The sequence below is a fragment of the Acanthaster planci genome, linkage group LG16 (genome assembly GCF_054643075.1).
Source record: "Acanthaster planci isolate LZ-2023a linkage group LG16, COTS_SCS, whole genome shotgun sequence".
Lineage (NCBI taxonomy): Eukaryota > Metazoa > Echinodermata > Asteroidea > Valvatida > Acanthasteridae > Acanthaster > Acanthaster planci.
In genome coordinates, this window is record NC_141792.1 from 13099174 (window position 1) to 13120572 (window position 21399).

At 43.1% G+C, this 21399-nt stretch overlaps 3 protein-coding genes across 5 annotated transcripts in view; all 3 read left to right on the forward strand.

Annotated features, from left to right (window-relative positions):
• LOC110979048 (uncharacterized) overlaps nucleotides 1-13555 on the forward strand; it is a 28160-nt gene extending 14605 nt beyond the window's left edge. The window contains exon 13 of the mRNA XM_087147459.1: nucleotides 11998-13555. Within this exon, the coding sequence (XP_087003585.1) occupies nucleotides 11998-12038 (41 nt within the window). The 3' untranslated portion in view covers nucleotides 12039-13555. The remainder of the gene's footprint in view (nucleotides 1-11997) is intronic.
• Nucleotides 52-1590, forward strand: LOC147796522 (uncharacterized). Its single transcript, XM_087147465.1, has one exon. The coding sequence runs from the start codon at nucleotides 86-88 to the stop codon at nucleotides 1139-1141; it is 1056 nt and encodes a 351-aa protein (XP_087003591.1). The 5' UTR covers nucleotides 52-85; the 3' UTR covers nucleotides 1142-1590.
• Nucleotides 13556-15672: 2117 nt separating the features above from the next.
• Nucleotides 15673-20344, forward strand: LOC110979120 (tumor necrosis factor receptor superfamily member 5-like). 3 transcript variants are annotated; one of them, XM_022234671.2, is made up of 8 exons: nucleotides 15673-15903; nucleotides 16306-16452; nucleotides 16675-16844; nucleotides 17077-17173; nucleotides 17764-17905; nucleotides 18410-18643; nucleotides 18740-18873; nucleotides 19520-20344. In XM_022234671.2, exons 1-6 carry the CDS (start codon nucleotides 15880-15882, stop codon nucleotides 18520-18522), a joined length of 693 nt encoding a protein of 230 aa, XP_022090363.2. In that variant the 5' UTR covers nucleotides 15673-15879; the 3' UTR covers nucleotides 18523-18643; nucleotides 18740-18873; nucleotides 19520-20344. The 3 variants fall into 3 exon arrangements, with proteins under 3 accessions (XP_022090363.2, XP_022090362.2, XP_087003725.1); XM_022234670.2 differs by having other exon boundaries at nucleotides 18740-18865; nucleotides 19520-20340; XM_087147599.1 differs by lacking the exon at nucleotides 15673-15903 and adding an exon at nucleotides 15929-15951 and having other exon boundaries at nucleotides 18740-18865; nucleotides 19520-20341.
• The last annotated feature ends 1055 nt before the right edge of the window (nucleotides 20345-21399 follow it).

Consider the following 21399-nt stretch of genomic DNA (forward strand, 5'->3'; position numbering starts at 1 on the left):
ATGGTGTACTAATGCTGTGACCCCCAGCCTGAGGCGAAGAACATCCACCTGTATCCAGACGAGGTTATCAGGAAGAGGAGCAACAATGCCGGGAAGCGAGGACGAGATGGCGCAGCTCAGAGCAGAACTGGAGGCGATGAAGGTGGCCCTCCAAAAGGAGCAAGAGGAACGACAGAAAGCCACAGTGAGCAGCAGTACCTCATCAACCACAAAACAGATTTACGTTGCTGCAGGAAGGAGGCTGGAGCGCTTCCATGGAGCTCCAGACAAGCCAGGGGATCAGTCTGTTCGAGAGTGGGTCAGGGATGTTAAAGGCCAACTGGCAGCCAGACAGCTCAACAGTGAAGACAGCTGTTCTTTCATCATCGACCACCTCGGGGGAAAGGCCAGGCAAGAAATCCTCGGAAGAGGCCACGATGTTTCTGGCAACCAGGAGGCGATCTTCAACACCCTTTTAAAGGTGTTTGGTGACGGTGACAGCCTGCCCCAACTACAACAGAAGTTCTTCTCCCATCGTCAAAGGCCAGGGGAAGATCTCCTGTCGTTCTCCCTGCAATTGGTCGAACTTTTTGACTGCATCGTTCGACTTGACAGCTCCTTCAAGGCAGCAAGGGATAAAACCCTGAAAGGAAGACTGGCAGAGGCCGTCCACGACGAAGGCCTGAAGAGAGAGCTGAGACGCCTCAACATTGAATCCCCCGGGCTGAGTTTCTTTGAAGCCCGTGACCGTGCCATTGAGTGGCTTGGCAGCAACCATAGCAATCGATCGAAGATGGAGGCTGCAGTGCATGAGGTTTCAACAACTCCGAATGACATCAAGCACCTCATCGAACAACAAGGACAGCAACTATCCAGACAACAGCAGCAAATCGACATGCTGCTGAAGGTCATGACCGAACGACCAGCACGTCCATTTAATCGAGGCCCCCGCCGATGCTACATCTGCCGGTCCACCGGACACCTGCGACGAGATTGTCCTCATGCAGCTCCCCCAGTAGGGCAACCACAGCAGCATCCTGGTGCAAGCATTCAGGCCCATCAAGTCAATTTCCCCCACTTTGCACCCCAGCAGTCTCCCCAGCATTTTATCCCCCAGCACTCCTCCCATCAACAACAAACACCCCAACAGCCGTTAAACTAAAGAGGTCTGCCATTGAGAGCCAAACGACAGGCCTACAAGAATTGAGGGAAAGTGGCTCAATCATTGGGAAAGCAGTAGGAGACAGTCCGATAGCTAGAGTGAAGATTGGAGGCACCGAGGTGACATGTCTGCTAGACACTGGAGCACAGGTTTCGACGCTGACTGAGTCGTGTTTCAAGGAGAACTTCTCCGATGCAGAATTAGTCGACATACACTCCTTGCTTCACATCTCGGGTGCCCACGGCACTGCCATCCCCTATATTGGCTATGTTGAGCTACCACTTGAAGCACTAGGGCAGACCCTTCACCAAGTAGGATTTGTGGTAGTTAAAGATCCAGAGAGTCCCACTATGGCAGAGAGGAAGCGCCAAGTACCTGGAGTCATCGGCTCAAATATCTTCCGGGACATGAGGGACGCTCTTCAGAAGGAGAGTGGACTGGGATTTCTGCAGACCTTTGGCAAACACGGTGAACAGGCTGAGTGGGGCCAAGTGCTCGCACTTTATGAGGAGGTAAGAGGTGCTTCAGTCCAGCCAGAAACTCCTGGGAATGTTCGCATCCTTGGTCAGAAACCAGTTCTGGTGCCAGCGATGTCCCTTCGCGTTATTAACTGCTCCGTAAGGCCAACGGTTGGGAAGTTTGCATACCAAGCCATTGTTGAGCAGCTTGAAGCACACGGCAAACATCTCCCCCAGGGTGTGAGAGTTGCCCCAGTCTTTGTCAGCGTCGATGCAAGAGGCACAGTACCAGTACAGATTGCCAATTTCAGCCAAGATGATGTCTATCTTCAACCCAAAACACCAGTTGCATTAATTTCCCCGGCCCTTCCTGCAAGCACTACACAGCATGCTCCCAAACAAGAGAATGAAGCCTTCATTCAACACATAGAGGTGGGTGATGACCTTACTGCTGATCTGATGTCCAGGATTCAGATAGGGAAAGATGTCAGTGACAGTCAGCTGCAAGATCTCACAGCACTAATAACTAAGTACACTGAAGTTTTCAGCATGGACGATGACGATATCGGCTACTGCAACAAGGTTGAGCACCGAATCATTACCACTGACGATCTACCAGTGAAGGTACCACACAGAAGAATTCCCCCTCATCTTTGGCCTGAAGTACGTGATCATATTCAAGCATCACTGGACAGAGGAGTGATACGAGAGTCCTCAAGCCCGTATGCATCACCAGTTGTCCTTGTGCGAAAGAAAAATGGAAAGCTGAGGTTGTGTGTCGATTACAGGGCACTCAACGCGAAGACACACAAGGATGCGTATCCACTTCCCCGAATTGATGAAGCCCTTGATACTCTGAATGGGGCCAAATATTTTTGCAGCTTGGATCTCGCTCATGGCTTCTATCAAATTCCAGTTGAAGAAAGAGACATTGAGAAGACAGCATTTCGCGTTGGGACAGGTGGCTTGTACGAGTTCACACGAATGCCGTTTGGGCTGTGCAATGCCCCTGCCACCTTCATGCGTCTTATGGACAAAGCATTTGGTGATAAGAACTTCCAGTCACTCATCGTCTACCTTGATGATATTCTGGTCTTTGGCAAGACCTTCGATGAGACTCTTGAGCGGCTGGAGATGGTTCTCACGCGTCTGCAAGACTTCCGGCTGAAAGTGAAGCCCGAAAAGTGTCACTGGTTTGCAGCAAAACTTCGCTACCTGGGGCATGAAATCTCAGCCGAAGGTATTTCACCTGATCCAGAGAAAGTAAGAGCCGTTACTGAGTGGGAACGTCCAACAAAAGAGGGCGAACTTCGAAGTTTCCTGGGGCTTACCAGTTATTATCGTCGCTTCATCCCTGAGTATGCCAAAGTTGCTTCCCCACTCCATGCTATGCTGGGTGGCTCTGCAAAGATAAAAGACAGGCGGAAGAAAGCTGTTACCCCCCAGAAACCCTACGTATGGACTGAGGCGTGTGAGACTGCCTTCAAACAGCTGAAGCAACTCTTGACCAGTGCCCCTTTGTTGGGCTACCCAGACTTCAAGGCTCCTTTCGTCTTGGAAGTGGATGCTAGCCATCTGGGACTTGGTGCAGTGCTTTCCCAAGAGCAGGGGAATGGTCGTGTCGTTCTTGGCTATGCCAGCAGAGGTCTCCGAGGGAGTGAAAGAAACATGGAAAACTACAGCAGCATGAAGTTAGAACTATTAGCTTTGAGATGGGCTATCACCGTGAAGTTTCGAGATCTCCTTCTTGGTGCAAATTTCACAGTCTACACAGACAACAACCCTCTGAGCTACCTGCAGACGAATACCAAGTTGGGAGCTACAGAGACAAGGTGGGCAGCTGAGTTGGCGCAATTCAACTTCACAGTGAGGTACAGGTCAGGAAAGAGCAACAAGAATGCCGATGCTCTCAGTAGAAAGCCTGTTCATGGTGCCGAGCCAGGGAATGTACGGTGTGAGGAAGTATGTACTGCAGCCAACCCTCTTCTCCAAATGTCCACGACAGTCCCAAATGAAGTGCGTGGAGAGCTACTGACCATCCTTGCGGCAGCAGGACTTAGTGAAGTTCATGCCAGACATGACAGGCCGAAACCTACTGCAACTTCAACCCTACCTACAATACCACCTGTGGAGATGGCCCGCTTACAACAGAATGACCAGTATATTGGTCGGCTCCTTTACTACTTGAAGAAAGGGGTAAGACCACTGCACAAGCAGTTAATGATGGAAGAGAAACCGACACGCAAACTGCTAAAGCTCTGGGATAAAATTCAGGTGAAGGATGGGGTTCTCTTCAGGATGACAAGAGACAGTGGCTGTGATGTGTCCCAGATTCTCCTTCCGCTTGTTCTCCGAGACCAGGTTTTGGAATCACTCCATGATCGAGTCGGGCACCAAGGAGTCGAGAAAACGCTGGCACTCGCACGCAGCAGATGCTTCTGGCCGGGAATGGCGAGTGACGTTGAACTGTACTGCCAGAAATGCCAGAGGTGTACCCTAGCCAAAGCTGGAAGGAAGCTTCATCCGACAATGGGCTCCTTAGTTGCTAAGCGACCACTTGAAGTTCTCGCCATGGATTTCACAGTTCTCGAACCAGGCACCAACAATGTCGAGAACGTGTTGGTGTTAACTGACGTTTTCACCAAATTCACTCAGGCGATACCTTGCAAAGATCAGAAGGCAAGGACTGTTGCTCGCGTGCTGGTGCGAGAGTGGTTTTTCCGATATGGGGTACCCCACCGTCTACACAGCGACCAAGGGAGGAACTTTGAGAGTGGCGTCATCAGGGAGCTGTGTGAGATGTATGGCATTTCAAAGAGTCGCACGACTCCATACCACCCCGAGGGCAATGGTCAGTGCGAAAGATTTAATCGTACACTCCATGACCGTTTGCGTACTCTCCCACCAGACAAAAAGCGTAGATGGCCAGAACTCCTTCCCGAGCTCATTTATGCTTACAATGCTACACCGCACTCCTCTACTGGGTATTCGCCATACTACCTGTTCTTTGGACGAGAGCCCCGACTGCCTGTAGATCACCTGCTTGGAACAGCAGACCCAGGAGGTGATGATGACCCTAACCTCGATCAATGGATTGCTGATCATGACACCAAGATGAAGATGGCACTAAGACTGGCATCTGAGAAGACTGAGAGGGAAGCCCATCGAAGAATGGTGAGACATAACGAGAGGGCCACTGATGAAAGTCTTCAAATTGGGGCGAAGGTCTTCCTCCGAAACCATGGAGTCAAGGGCCGCTGCAAAATCCAAGACGTATGGGGAAGCAAGCCATACAAAGTGGTCGAAAGGCCATACCCCACTGCACATGTCTACGTCATTGCTCCTGTGGATGGTGAAGGTCAGCGGAAGACGGTGAACCGCAGAGACCTCTTAGATGGTCACTACATGGTGCTTGCAGAAGACAAAGTTCACGATCAGCCGCCACTAAAGGAAACCCCAGCTCCACCAGTCCACCAGTCCTTGCAACCGAGACTGTGGAGGAGCTGACTGACTTCGAAAAAGCAGGGGAGCATCATCGAGAAGTACTGGAGGATGGACCCTCAGCTTCAGAAAAAGCAGGGGAGCAGCAGCAGCACCAAGCCGACTTAGCCGAAGACCCAGCACCTGCACCCCCGACAGCACAACTGGATGACTCCACTGCAGCGTATGCCGAACCTCGATCAGAAGGTGAAACATCTGAGCCCGAGGCCCTTGGAGACGAGGTGACTCTGGAAGTGCCAGTACAGCTCCGCAGGACAGGCCGCAGTGGGGCAGGGTATCATAGCAACCCCCACCACTTGCCAGAATCCGCTGTGATATCAGAGACTCCTGCCCGTCCACTTCCAACCGTCGACCCACAGGTGCTTGCCGACATCAGCCGCACCCAGTTGTTGCTCGCCCAGATGTTGGCAGGTGTTCAGCCGTGATGACGACATTACTTGTATATATGTGCATGTAACTAGTATTAATTAACTTCTTTTATTTTTAGTTGTCTTAGATGGCCTGGTTGTCGGGACGCCAACCTGTAAAGCAGGGGAGAATGTGACAGGTCACTTTTTATGTTATTTGCCTAGCGCCCTCAGTTGGCTGTGCCAAGTCAGCTGTTTTGTGAGTTCATTCTGAGACCCCCTCTAGGACCTTGTGAGTTCATTTAGTGACCCCCTCTAGGCACCTGTGTAGCACATTGTCCTTTGTTTCATTTGCACACTGAGTCTTCAGCCAGTAAACACTAAGAGCTCACCCTGCTAAAAACTACATCAATCATCAAGTTCTTCAGAAGTTTGGGATAGCCAAGGCTGGGGTAAGTTTATTATATTGTACATGTATAAAGATTTGTTATTGGAGGAAGAGCTATTTAAGGAATGTACTTTTCTTCAGTAGGTTGACCTTATAAATGTATCAATTCTTGGGTTGTGTGCGGTGTAGACCAACTGCACCCACTGGAGAAAACTTCCAAGTCTGACTGAATTGTTGAGACTCCTCTTGCACATACTATTCAGACTCTAATCGTGCTTGTGTCAATTAAATATCATCCCATTCAATCATTTATTTTATTCATTATTTTGATTTGATTGTGGAGTTAAGTTCCCCTTTTATTGAGGATTTAAATTAAGATTATTTTAGCTTGTTTCTAGTACAACTTTACCCTTTTCCTTCTCTTTGTGCTTTATGTAGTGATTAGAGTGTACATGTATCTCATTTTGTTAGGTTTTATATGAAGTTGGAATGTCTTATTTTCTCTAGACATGTGTCTCTTTGCTTTGAGGTCTAGGGCAGCTCTCTTCCATGCATGTACATGTACACTGTACTGGTGTGTTATATAGGCTAGTAGGTGCATAACTAATGAGAGCCACATTCCAGGAACTGAGCCTACTGGTCACACTGCTAGAAGGGCTGGAGTGAATAGTTCATTGCCCTTTAAGTATGCCCATTGTTTATTGGACACATGTTAACATTAGACTTGCACCAGCCCCACTACTATTATTACATGTAGAGGCCTCTAATTCTAGTTACCACTATTACTTTTAGCTGTATCAGTTTCTTATTAGTTTAATGTGAGGGTCGGTAGCTTTTTCAGGGACACCGTAGTGTTGTCTTCTGGAAACTTCTGGAAAGCGAATTACCGCCCAAGGGCCTGTCGCCCTTACGCAATTTAGTCCAATTATATTGTAATAAAGTCTCGTTGGAATCTATCATTTACGTGCCAATGTAAAGGTAATTAGCCTACAAAAATTTTCAGTAATTAATATTGGGTCTAAACTTGCGCGTTTTCATTTTGTAACATTTTTGGTATTGTTCTAGCGTATGAATATTATAGGGAAATGTGTCTTCCGCGTACGCCGGACGAACGCTCGCTCCTTTTCTGGCTGGCACCGAATGGTGAGACAAGCGTTTCTAATTGGGCCTATTTTTTGCTTTTTGTTTCTCACATATGCCATTGTTGTTGTAATCTGGAGGTTGGGAGAGTGCATTCACCCTCCCTACGATCGCTGGTTGACTGTCCAGCCAATTGGACGTCTCCTAAATGAGATATTTTGTGCCCAAAAATCCTGTCAACAATTCTAGCGATCACATGTGTGTTCATCACATGTGATCGACCGTTCGTTACATGTGCGACCATATGTGTACCGTACTGCATGCTCATGTCATGTTGTGCTTTTTCTTGTGTACGCAGCCACTGTGTAGAGCGAGGGCGGTCCCGACCGGCGTCCGGGGAATTTAGATTAGGAATTTACTAAGTCCGGGGAATTTATTAGAGAAACCTATCTTTGGGGAATTATCTTTTGTATCAGAACCTTATTGGGGTAACTTTGTCATCTTTTTTTTTGTGATCTGGAAATAAGTCAACAAATATTACAGTGAAGTTAAATCTGAATACCAGTGTGATTGACGATTGATTATTTCTGGTCTGTTGTCTGTTTCCCTGGAGCATCCGGTCATAAAACACTGGCGGACTCACCACAACGAAGTGCAAAACTGCACTACCCTGTCCTGACCCGTGACATTAAGGTTGGCTTATTCCTTGTGTGTATTTGTTTTTGGTTACTGATAGCATTCTATAGTTGGTAATTTCATGTAAAATCTTTGGAATGTAATAGTTGATGGACTAGGTCAAGTCTATGCATTGCATTTCTTAGCCTACAGGCCAGTGCTGAGTGTTGTTTACCTTTTAGATTAAGTAGATGACTGCCTGGGCTAGCAAGCTTAGACACTCATGTGCCTTGCTTTCCCTTGTGTATAATAGTTGTGTAATAGGAATTGATATCTTGTGTCTTTTAATGTAAGCTTCTTGCTGTAAATGGGTAAATTCCAATGCAGAGGTGTACAGAAAGCAGACCAGATTTATGTTGCAGTTTTGCCAGAGTTTATATTTGTATTTATGTTTAAGCACAATTTGCCCAAGCAGTTTGCTTTGACATAATTATGTGAACTGCTAGTTTCTCCATATTGTGCGTTGTTATTTCAGGGCACATTTTTAATTTCTTTTGTTTTGTATCTTTCAGGGTCTTCTTTTCCTGCAATGCAGCAACACCATTAAAAGAACCAGTAAATGTACACCATCCTTGTCGTGCATTTTCTTGTGTCACACCATATCACCCAATTTGTAATGGGCTAGTAGAACGATTCAATGGTACACTCAAGATTATGCTCAAACGTATGTGTTCAGAAAAACCAAATGACTGGGATCGCTATTTGCCAGCAGTGTTATTTGCATACAGGGAAGCGCCACAAGAGAGTTTGGGTTTTTCACCCTTTGAGTTATTATATGGTAGAACTGTAAGAGGTCCTTTAATGATCTTAAAAGAACTGTGGTCAGGTGAAATTGAAGATGAAGAAGTGAAGTCCACTTATGAATACGTAGTAGATCTAAAAGAAAGATTGGAAGAGACATGTAAACTTGCACATGACGAGCTCAGTCGCTGCTCAAAAAGATACAAGAAATACTATGATACAAAATCGAAAGATCGCAAGTTCAAAGTGGGTGAAAAGGTGTTAATCTTGCGTCCATCCAGTACTAGTAAATTATTACTCCAGTGGCAAGGACCATTCGATGTAACGGCATGTGTGAGAAGTAATGACTATCTAGTAAGAGTTAAAGGAAAGGACAAGATATATCATGCAAATCTCCTCAAGAAGTATGTGGAAAGGCAAAGTTCAGAGAATGTAATTGCAGGTGACGGGAAAAACAGTTCCTATGCAAAACAGTTGTGTGCGAACATTGTGATGGAGGATGATGATCAAGAAGATTGTGTTCGAGTAAATTTGCCTCCTCTAAAACAGACAGAAAAGTGTGAGGATGTTCAAGTAAATGAAAGGCTCCTTGCAAGACAAAAACAAGATGTTGAGGAACTTGTAAGTCAGTTCTCCGACATTATGACAGATATGCCTGGTCGCACACATTTAATGGAACATAATGTGAAACTAACAACGGATTCACCTGTTGTCTCAAAACCCTTTCCAGTACCACCTGCAGTACGAGAGACAATTTCAAATGAAATTGAGAAAATGCTCAATCTAGGAGTGATCGAAAAATCACACTCCGCCTATGCTTCACCAGTTGTCCTTGTACGTAAACCTGATGGCAGTAACGGATTCTGTGTGGATTTTCGCCAGTTGAATGATATTACAGTATTTGATCCAGAACCTATTCCCAATGCTGATGAATTATTGTCAAGGGTAGCCAATGCGAAATATTTCTCCAAACTAGACTTGACAAAAGGTTACTGGCAGATACCTATGGCTCCACAAGATAAAGACAAAACGGCCTTTGTAACTTCTAATGGCCTTTATCAGTTTACTGTCATGCCTTTCGGGATGGTCAATGCTCCTGCAGTATTTTCCAGATTAATGAGACAAGTACTATCAGGACTTATGAATGTAATTAATTATATAGATGACATACTGGTGTACACAGAAACATGGGAAGATCATATGGTAACATTGGAGAAAGTATTCCAAAGGTTGAGAGATGCAGGACTTACAGCTAGACCAACAAAGTGCTACATAGGGTTCGAGAGCTTGAAATTCCTAGGGCATACGATAGGTGAAGGGATTTTGAAGCCACACCCAGGAAAAGTCAGCCAGGTTCTGAAAGCCGAAAAACCAAGAACAAAAAAGCAGGTCAGGTCATTTCTAGGACTAGTGGGATTTTACCGGAAATTCATCCCCAATTTTTCGGCTATTGCGGCTCCGTTGTCCGATTTAACCAAGAAAGGAAATCCAAATAAGATCAATTGGAGTGACGCACAAGAGGTAGCGTTTGAAACGTTGAAAAAAGCGAGTAGCGTCAGCACCAATCCTGCATTTGCCAAATTTTGAGCACACTTTCATCCTACAAACTGATGCTTCAGATGTAGGCATAGGAGCCGTACTTGTACAAGAAGAAGGGGGTGTTAAATTCCCAATATCATATGCTAGTAGGAAGCTTTTGCCAAGGGAGGTCAAGTATTCGGTCATTGAAAGGGAATGTTTAGCACTTGTATGGGCAATCAAGAAATTCCATTTCTTTCTGTGTGGTAAAGAGTTCATTTTGGAAACGGATCATAGACCACTCAGCTACTTGGCAAGAACGAAGATGACAAACAGTAGAATAATGAGATGGGCTTTAAGTTTGCAACCGTACAGATACAGAGTAGTGGCGATTAAAGGTAAAGATAACGTGGGAGCTGATTTCTTAAGTAGATGCCCCAAGATTGAAGATGGAGATTGAAGTTGGTACAATTGAGGAAAAGATTGTCAGTACAATCCTGAAGGGGGAGTAATGTCAATAGTCCCAACTACACTTTTTTAATTAAGAAAAGTTGGTGATGAATGTTGAAGTCTATTTTATTTGGGACTTGTAACTCATGCCAGATTCTCCATTATTAAGAATTCAATGTAAGGAATGCATAGCACCTGTAGATCTACTTAACACAGAATGGGTCAGTGGTTATTGTTCTGGGCTGAATACCTCAATCAAGCCTACCGGTCTTGAGATTCCTAACCCTTGTAATTCTTGTAATTGTAATGTTCAGCTCTTAAGTGTTCTTTTATTGTACTTTAATTGGATCTTTCCGAATGGGGTAAATACCTATTGTGTAAATAGTGGGTATATAAGGATTAGCATGCCTAGTTTCGGTAGAGTGCCACATTGACACGGTGGGAAGTGGTGGTGTTTGGACGGCCTGGCAACGGTGACTCTGATGGCCACAGACTACCGGACAGCTAGCTACCGCAGGAGCTACACTGAATCCTTCCAGCATCCACCACCGCCACCACATACCCACCATTCGTGTCAATTAATTACTTATATCTGTACACTTCCTCAAATTGGCTAAGACCAGGGGCTTTTACGTCCGGCACTCTCGAGCTTCCTGTAAGTTAACCTTTGTTCAATTGTTTGCATGGCTTTATTTTGTTGCATTTTTGCATGCTTTCCTTATGTTTAATTGAGTTGATGCAATCAAAAGTTTCATTTTGCTAAGTGCGTGTTTGTCGGTTTTTTTTGGTTTCCAACACGCAGGGTTTTCGGGCTTGGGCTCAGCTCAGATTTGAGGAAGGCAATCCATCGACACTAATTTTTTTTTTTTTTGTTTTTTTTTCTTCTTTTTGGATTTGTATATAAGTTACAATTTGTTTAATTTTGTCCATCATTATTACGTTTCAATTGATTTTTCTTTTTGCAGTTGCAAAAGCTTGTTCATTTCGTTTCGCAATCCATTCATGTTCGTTTATTTTTCCGCTTATTTTGAAGATTATATGTTCTGAAGATTTCTGTTAAAGCTTCACAGAATTAAAACTACACTTGTAATTTTGTTCTGAACACTTGGTTTGCTTTGTCAATTTGTTATTAATGTCTTGCTTGGGCAACTTCCAACCACGCCATCCCACAATTCACATTCCATCTGTGACAATATGTGATGGTCAGTGATCACTCTTTCTCTGAGAATGACAAGGAATAGAGGGATTTCACATTAGCGCTGTCTGTGCATATCTGCATCAAAACTGAGGCTCTCTGTGTTGAACTCCGTCGCACCTGCGGAGTCCACACAGTACGTGGAGTATCTGGTTCGTAAGTGGGGCACCACTTCACTTTGAACCACGCCCACTGCACATGCAGATACACGACCATCGCAGGTACATTAGTTCACGGTAAATTGCCGTTATTTTTTGTTTGATTTGATGTGTGGAGTCATCCTGAAAGACTCTTCCACAAAAATTTGCAGCCTGAAAAGTCTGAATTTAACATAATTTATGTATTTTGTGTCTTGACTCCTTACTTTCAATCCTCTGATCCCATTTAGATTTGAAGCTGACACATACAGGCTCGTTTTCAAATGCGGAAGTGCGCAGATCGACGCTAAAAGCGTCGTATTGGGATCCCTCTATAGGTTTGACTGGATTCATTTTTCTTTTCAGGACGTAAGAGTGCTAAGAAAAGGGGTGGGAGGAAATGCTAGCCACTAAACGTGACGGACACTCATTTTCCTGCTCGGAGATGTAAGCCTTGCACTACTCACTGTTGTGCCTTGTAGTTTTCTTACTACGAAAATGAAATGAATTGTTTTTCTTACTATACTCAGTAGAATGTGAAACACTTTAAGAAATTTGTATACAGTGGAAAATGAGCTCAGCATTTTGTTAATTTTTCCCAGTGTGAGTGACATTGTGAGAAATTTGTGCGAATCCTAGTTGAACCTGTAGTAGCTTGGAATTCTTTTACTATTAGCAGCAGCTTTTCTTTTCCATAAAAACTATTGACTTCATGGAATGGCACACTCCTGCGTTAGCTTCTCTGGTGGCACGACCAGCCTATACAAGCTTTGGTAACAAATCTTTTCTTTTCCTGAGCATTGCTTTGTCGCCATATTGACGAGGTTTGGCTGTAGTATACAGCTATGAGGCAAACAGGACATTGCCAAGTTTATTTCTTTGTCTTCAAAAAGGCCACCGCAAAAACTTGTTTATTCAAAAATAAAGAAATCTGGAGTCCAGCCTAGTGAGCCATAGAAAACCTTTTTTGGGTATAAAACCTTAACACTCGCTAAAAACCCAATACATTCATATACTTATGTTTATATTGTTTCTTTTGCTATGCAGAAAATGACAGACCGAAGTTATATATTCTTAAAGTTATTTGCAAACGTATAATTAATGTCGAAGAACAAAGAAATGTCATCCACAGATTAAATTTTCAGGGGTTTTAGTGGTTGTTAGATATTTAATGTAAAAAGATATTCTTCTATTTAGAATTTTAGAGCAAAGAACTTTTATTCATAGTGATACCTTTTCAGGGGTTTTTGAGATTGTTCAGTCGACATTAAATGGAAAAACAATTGCAAAAAACAAAGAAATTTCAAACTATAGAGATGGCTTGCAGTAGCACCATGTAGATAGATCTCTTTTTTGAAGAAGAATGGTTCTGATAAGAACCGGTGAGTGTTAACTCAACGTTTTGACCAGTGTGCTCTGGCCGTCCTCAGAAGTGGAGGAAAGTTGTATACGATCCATCTTACCATGTACAATTTATATTTCTCGCCAACGTGCACAAATGACTGCATGAAGCTCACATCAAAATAGCATGCATAGAATTGAACTCATTTTATCACTCAACATGAGAGAAAATCTTACATCATTTATGATAACATTGATGATCAAATATGAAGCTGCCAATTAGCAAGACTGTTATTTTCGGCATACTTTATTTTCTGGTACCAACTAGGGTAATTATTCAGTGTTTCATCACATAGATTTGTATAAAATCATTCTGCTTTTAATTAATTTGCTGCTTTTGTATATTTCTGTAAACAAAACCAATCATATTATGTAAACATTATTCACTGCCCGTTGGTACAGTTTGTCTGCCAGGGAAGCTTGTTTGGGTTAGCATAGGTGTTACATGTATTCTGTACAGGGATGTACTTAAAAATGTCAACGCGTGTTTTGTTTGTTTTTAATTACATTTTTAATTTGGGTAATAAACACGAAAGTGAAATTGTATACTTTTCTTTGTCAGTTATTACACTTGTCACTTCTAATTTTAAGCACTACAAATAAAAATTACTTCTATTAATTTATAAGCCAGTTCTTCGAGAGATTGTGGATTGGCAGGAATCCTAAGGCAATGCCGCACCCCACCCAGTAGCGTAGTATCATAACTATAGGCTGCTATGCAGACAGGCATTGGAAAAGAAAAGCTGCAAATCCCCGAGGGGACAAATTGATAAAGTGTTCATGGATGCTAGATACACTTGTCAAGAGCGGATCGAGAGAGCTGGGGGGTCCGTTGTAAGTCCCCTCCCCCACACACTTTTGAAGCAAGATGTGGGATGGGGAGACACTCCCCCCTTGTGTTGGTCATTGTTTAACCAGAATCTCAGGAATTCTTTTCAGGCACCTGGGGGGGTGTGTGTAAGGTAACAATTGTCTAGAGTGTCTATAAGATTTGGACGTGGGGGGAGAGTACCCTCCGTCCCATATCTTGCTGGGTATAAGGTTGGAAGACCACCTAACAAGTGTAAACCGCGCAGGGATCTTATTTTTGCGTGTAAGATTGAAAGCAAAACAAAGGGATCAAATGGTTTAACCAACAGTAAGAAGCCCCCCACAAGTGCTTGTTTACAAGCTGTTACAAAGTCTTTGCAAATTAATTTGATGTAGGAACACCCCGTAAATTTCATTTTGACGTCACCCTTCGTGCTCCATTGACTCTACCCACCCCGGTTGATTACTTAACCAAGCAATGAACGCAACTGCACAATCACCATCCTCTTCTGTCTCCCCCACCCCCCCCCCCCCCGAAACAAGAGCAAACGGATCATCTCGTAACATGGGCCGTTTTCCAATACTCGACTTGGGTTCCGTCGGAGGCTTCAACTGTTCTTTTACTTCCTAACTTAGAGGTTGTAAGCCCAATAGTAAGTCTGATAGTGCCACAGAACACAAAGTAAGATTGAAGAGCCAAACATTACAGTACTTCAATTTAAGTTAAACGCTTCAAGACCACAATCGGGGATCGGTTTCCTACACGAAGCCTGAGACGGAGACGAAGTTGAGTATTGGATAACGGCCATGGCAAAATTTGAAGTCACATTTTCCGCTGAACTTTTAACCAATCACAATGAGGTATTTGATACCTCCCTGAAGGGGGGCGCTATTGGCCAGGTCTTTGACCTATGCATGACGTGTGTGTATTTTAGGTCGGGGAATTTTTTTTGGCTGGGTAACGTTGCGATTTATCGAGCTTTAAAACCAACATTGTACGGATGCTGCTCATAGGAGCACCGACAGAATTTAACTTGAGTGCTGCGAATCGGTTGAATCCTAAACACTATGAAATTTGTCAAAATGATCCTGCTGGTTTGTACTCACGTTCGCACGCGTAATTAACGTTAGTTGCACCACAACAACTAGTACATGAACTAGAAATGTAGGTGCAAAATCTGCGCCTGATTTTGTTCACATCTTTTGATGTAGAGTAAATTATTTCCTTTGCAGATATCTGTCATTGTTGAGGTAGCATGGACCTTGGGCCTAGATGATAACCATAAGTTGATGTACAATAAACCTGGGAACATTCTAAGCATCCTTGAGCCGAGGAGTGTTGGACGCGACATCTTTTCCGAAGGCCCAAATGTTAGTTCATTTTACTTTTAAGTGTACTGTCATTTGTGAGAGAAGAATAATGATTCCTGCTTTCAAAATTTAACGATTTTAGATATGCCTGTAACTGATATACATAATATGTAATTCAAGGCTATGCTGTTCACCTCTGACAGAATTACACACTATCGTCTGTCTTCTGTTTCACAATTGCTTAGCCATAAGCCTCACCCCCCGGCCCCTAACCGACTGTTAGGGGAATTTTAAGAAATTTTTAACACTTTAAAATTGGTACTCGCACCTTCTTTGGAAGATGGGAATAAATGAGGCTATTGGACAATCGTTCAAGAAAAAAAAAATCTCAATTCCTCCCTTGACTAGAAGTGGTGGTGCCCACCGGCGGGTGAATCGTTGCGAAAAACAAAAGCTGGCATTTTCTGCTGAACTTTCAACCAATCACAATGAAGTATTGAAATCCCTCTCCGAAAACGAGGGCGCTGTGCTTGGCCCACGTCGACCCCCGTGCATGACGTAGATAGAGTGTACTCGACGGGGAATTCCATTGCATTTTTGTAGGTGTCGTGTCCAAGAATGTACGTGTACTCCTAAAACTTTCTTGGGCAAGATCTCTTCTCATGACCGCCGACGGATTTTAACTTCAAATTCCGCGAAGCAGACTTGCTAAGAGTAATTAACACGATGAAGTTGTGTCAGATGCTGGTGGTTTGTACCGCGTTTACTTTTATGACTTTCCTATCCTAACTTGACAACGTTAGTTTTCATTTTTGTCCTTAATTATCGTGAACAGGAAATGCACCGGCGTGGGATGTTTCATAAACATTCCTACTTATTATTCACTTTACAATGTAATCTTAATGTTAGTCTTGCCGTGTTTGACGGTAGTTTGTGGACATGTAGGACAAAGTACCTGTGCAACAAAACTATCTTCAATAACATTAGCCTCACGGGGGGTCAAGTAGCCCGGCCCCACCGTGTTCGACCGTGTGCCCCTGACGAGTAAACTTTTGATGTGTAAACTCTACATTTGCAGTTACAGAATAGTTGCATGAGTTTTCCTTTACATTTAGGACTTTAATTGATTGGGGAGTTTCATTTCATTTGCAGATAATATTTGTTGGAACTGTCGTTGGTGTGGCCATAGGTGACATGGATGAGAAGAACTCAAAGTACAAGAAGACTGCAAATGTTGTTCCACACCACCTGGAGCCCAGGAGTGTGGCACACCGCAGCACGTTTTTACATGGCCCAATGGTATTTCATGGTTAATCATACAATTTTAAGCCCATTGATTTATTTTTGAAAGGAGGATAAAAAAATTTCCTTTGCCATCAAATTAATGCATCAATAAAAGTATTATTGCAAGCCCATCACCAATGTCATAATGTAAGTGCAAATTCTATCTTAAGCCACACAAAGCTTTGAATATGTCATAATTTCTTGATTTGCAAAAATTCTTATTACATTTCTTTAAAGGGAGAGGTGTGCATCCTGGATGATAAAGACTTATTTGATCTGACATATGAGCATCAGGAGGGAGACAAATGGTGTTGTTGCAATTTGTGCCCGCCAGGGAAATATGTTCAGAACTTCTGCAAATGCAATGAAGGGTTAGGTGAAATACCACCTTTTGAGAAGGACACAAAGTGAGTATCTGTATAGGAGTATTTAAATGGGTTGGGAAAGTACAAGGGTGGGGAGGGAATGTAACTGAACGTTAAAGGATCTTGAGCTTGGCTGTGCAACTTCACTGAATGTAAACATGCGATTCTGACGTGCCTTTTCTACAAAATGTCGCTATTTGGCAGGACGCTCAAGTTGAGTATTTTTTAGGCTTGTTAAAGATTTACTTGGAAGTAATCGTGTGTCTTCTTGCAGGTGTGTTCATGTAAGCCGAGGACAGTACATGCCAAAACACAACAATTGCACCCAGCCGTATACACGCTCCGAACGCTGCAATGCCCACCAGAGAATGGTATGTAAGCGGCAGACACAGTAATTTAACTGAGTCAACTTTGGAGTTGGTTTTTGTTCTTTTGTGCCGTGCATATCGCACTTAGTCTTAACTTGAGATGAATTTTGCGGGTTAGTATAACAATGGATGAAAAGGTGTCAATGCCTGTTTGTGGCCCACACAGTGTGATATGTGGGTACCATATTGCATTCTTGGGCCTAGTTCTGGTTATTGAATGTCTGTTGTCATGACAGATGTTTGCCATCATATTTTTCTGTATACTAGCACAGTTTCTGTTCATACTTCTTAGCACTTGATGCTGAGAAGTTGGGCGCAAGCAATTGATATGCCCCATCCCTCGATCTTTGGCGTGTGTGGTCCATCTTCATATTGCATGATTTTTTTATAATTTCATCAATAGCCAATCGCCTTTTATTTCTAATTCACAATTTTTTGGAAAGAATGTTTCAAAAAAGGGAGGTGAATTTTGGGATTCCATGCAGAATAGACCATGCAGAGTGATTGTGCAGATCGACTGATTGTGCCTAACAAACACACGTACAGTTGCACCATTTTGAAAGAGAACCGATGGGTTTTTGATCAACTTTAAGGTGTCCAATTTCACAGCAAGATCTGATCTAGTTTGTGAGTGTGAGGAGGGTTGGTTTAATCCGGACCCTTCAGGTGTTGGCAACATCCCCCTGACTTGTCGGCCTAAACCACTCTGCCCAGCTGGTCAGGAACCAGGAATGGGTAAGCTTTTGATAGTAGGATCTCCCTCATGCAGGTTTTACATTTTTTTTTTCGGATGAATAAAATTGTTCAAGAACACTCACTCCCATAAATTATATTTAATGGATTTTTTGACATAATTGAGTAAGTTTGATAAAACCGATTTAGCCGAATATTAGTTTGACTAACGCTGAGCGAGCACATGTACCACTCATCAATAGTGGTTGGACCAAATCTTATCAAGTTGAGACTATACCAGTTGGCGGTATCATGTGATTATCACCCACTGTACATAACAAAACTATATTCCAGGCAGCTGGAACTATGTGTGCCATCATGACATTTGTAGCTGGTTCAACTAAATTTGTGCCTCAACCAATTAACATACAGGTGCACTGTGTCAAAAATCAACTACCAGTCAAAACGGGATAGTAAAATGTTTGATTTTCATGTTTGCATCAAATAATCTGTGCAGTTTGATTTAATGGGCATAAATACGCTTTCATGGTCATGTTTTTTGAGCAGATAAGCGTCGAGATCTGATTCAGTACACCTGCCAGCCTTGTCCTGAGGGCCACTTCAAAGCGGAAGACAATAGCTGGAAAAGCTGTGAACGCCACAGGCAATGCCTGACCTGACCTGGTACTGCCACCACAGATAATGAATGTCTGAATGATATCGCTGATGTGATGCAGCCCAGCACTCAAGAACCCTCATCAACTACTCAGAAACAAATACCAACTACCAACCCTGACATAAGTAAGTTTTCAGACTATTTAGAAATGCGTGTCTCTTGATGTGCAGTTAGGATAGTTAAATGTTATCAATCAAATACATCACTGGTCCTCCTTACAGGCTATGCAACAGACAGACCTATGGGGGTTCAAAGCTCTACATCTTCTGAAAGCGTCCCACAGGAAGATGAATTATCTAGTGCTCAAACTGAAGATGTGAACATGAAAACTACAACAGCAGAACCTGGTAAGTGGGTAAGGAAAGCCCCACCCCTGCTCTGAGACAAAAAGGGTGACATATAGGGAAATGATAAAAAATAACTTAAGTAAGTGCAGCACTACTATTGTGAACAATGTATGTCATATACAATGTTTCAGCATCATTTCCGATTGTCTGCAAAAACTTTATGAGACATTAAAAAAATCTCCGCCCTAACACCCCCCCCCAAAAAAATCCTAAATCTGCCCCTGCACGTGTTGAAAAATTTGGGAAGATTTAATCCATGCAGGCAATGAAGTGAAAGTATGCTAATTTTGTTCGGGATATTCCTTGCAATTAGCGTCAATTGAAGGAAGTTGAAGTTATTCGGCCAATCACTAGCGTTATTGCTAGCTCACTACATTACAGGGAGAAATCAAGATTTCTTTTGGTTCAGTTCAAATGCCTACTGGCTTGTGACAGTTTAAAAAGTGTTACTTAAGGAAGTTGAAGTTATTCGGCCAATCACTAGCGTTATTGCTAGCTCACTATACTACAGGGAGAAATCAAGATTTCTTTTGGTTCAGTTCAAATGCCTACTGGCTTGTGACAGTTTAAAAAGTGTTACTTAAAGTCACAGTTTTAAGTTTTTGTTGGGGACAAAGCCATAAAGACTGCAATTTTGTTTTATCTTTTGCATAGAACAATGGCCTGGGAACCACACACTGGCATGTCATCCAGGACCCAGTGTCGCCCTTGGTGTATTTGTAGGTATTCTTGTAAGTGTAGCTGTATGTTTATGCGCATGTTATTTCTATAAAAAATGCAGAAGTTCACAAAAACCAAGGCTTTAGTACTCACTACAGCTGTTAAGAAATAGATTTCAGTCTTTCAAAGTGACTCTAGTTTTTAATCTGTTAGCATGCTCAATTTTGAGTTTCTGCGTAAGTCAAGCTATAATAAATGCACACATTTCATGTGAGTACAAATTTAAAGTGAATCTCAAACCTTAAACAAAACACTTAGTTATGGTGAAATTTGCCAGAGTTAAAATTTGTTCAGTTTTTATGAATTCCTGAAATAATTATGTGCCATATTGCCAAATTTCACACCTTGCTTCATGTTCAGTCTGGTACAGAAGAGAGGAAATTAAACTGACTCAAATTAATGCATGACTTGATTCAGTGGCAAAGAAGAAAGGAGTCAACTTATTCATCCATAATTATAAATCCATCCCTTATCTGACAGTTGATCACTATGTCTGGTTAAGTGTCACGGTTTTGTATAGTGCTTTTTTGTTCATAAAGAACATAACATTTCATGTTTTTACTACTCTGACATCTTAATTAAATTAGTTGATACACCTAAAGTTGATTAACTCCTCTTCCCCCTCACCTACACCCCTCCCTCACACCCCTCCCTCACACCCCTCCCTCACACCCCTCCCTCACACCCCTCCCTCACACCCCTCCCTCACACCCCTGCCTCACACCCCTGCCTCACACCCCTCCCTCACACCCCTCCCTCACACCCCTCCCTCACACCCCTCCCTCACACCCCTCCCTCACACCCCTCCCTCACACCCCTACCTCACACCCCTGCCTCACACCCCTCCCTCCCTCACACCCCTCCCTCCCTCACACCCCTCCCTCCCTCACACCCCTCCCTCACACCCCCTGCCTCACACCCCTCCCTCCCTCACACCCCTGCCTCACACCCCTCCCTCCCTCACACCCCTCCCTCACACCCCTGCCTCACACCCCTCCCTCACACCCCTCCCTCACACCCCTCCCTCATCTCTACCCTTAGCACCCCTTCCTGATATCCAGTGTAATTGTAATTTTATATGATGTAAATTTATGTCTAGTAATTGTCTTTGTTATTATTCTTATAATATTTGTATTCATTTGCCTGTATTTAAACATACACTGGGAAGACAATTTTCAGTTAATTTTTATCATGACAATAAACGTTTGAATCTTTGAATTTGAAAGTGGCATCAGTAAACATTTGTCACTACAATGGGGCTGTTTTGCAGCAAGTGGGGGGGATGTTGTGGGATTTTTGCATGCCTCTTAATACAAAATTATCACCCCCACTTGAAATGTGTAAAACAAGAAAGTACTTGAAAATCCCCTCCCTCTATATAGTCCAGCTCGCTCATGCACCTCCTACAGTGACAGCCTGGCCACGCTGCTGCTGTTTTGGACGGAAAGATGCTGATGTTGCTTAATTATTTCTGCGTTTATTGTCACGTTAGTATTATATTATGTGCTATCTTTGAAAGTCGCATTCAAGAATACTGAGCAACTCAAAGTATCTTATAGCTAAAGTTGAAACTGTAAGTAGGTATAATTTGTGTGGCTGTACGATGTATTCATGATTGTTAAATTCACTATAACTGAAGCCAGTTTGCTCTTCCTTGTTACCTTTTGTAACATCATTTGATTATACAATACTTCAAAATATATTTTTCACATATTTCAATGGATGAATGTACTGTGTTTTAGCAGTGTATTTGACAATTTGAATTGGCTGATATTTTTAAATAAAATCCAACTATTTGTATTGAAAATATAGGT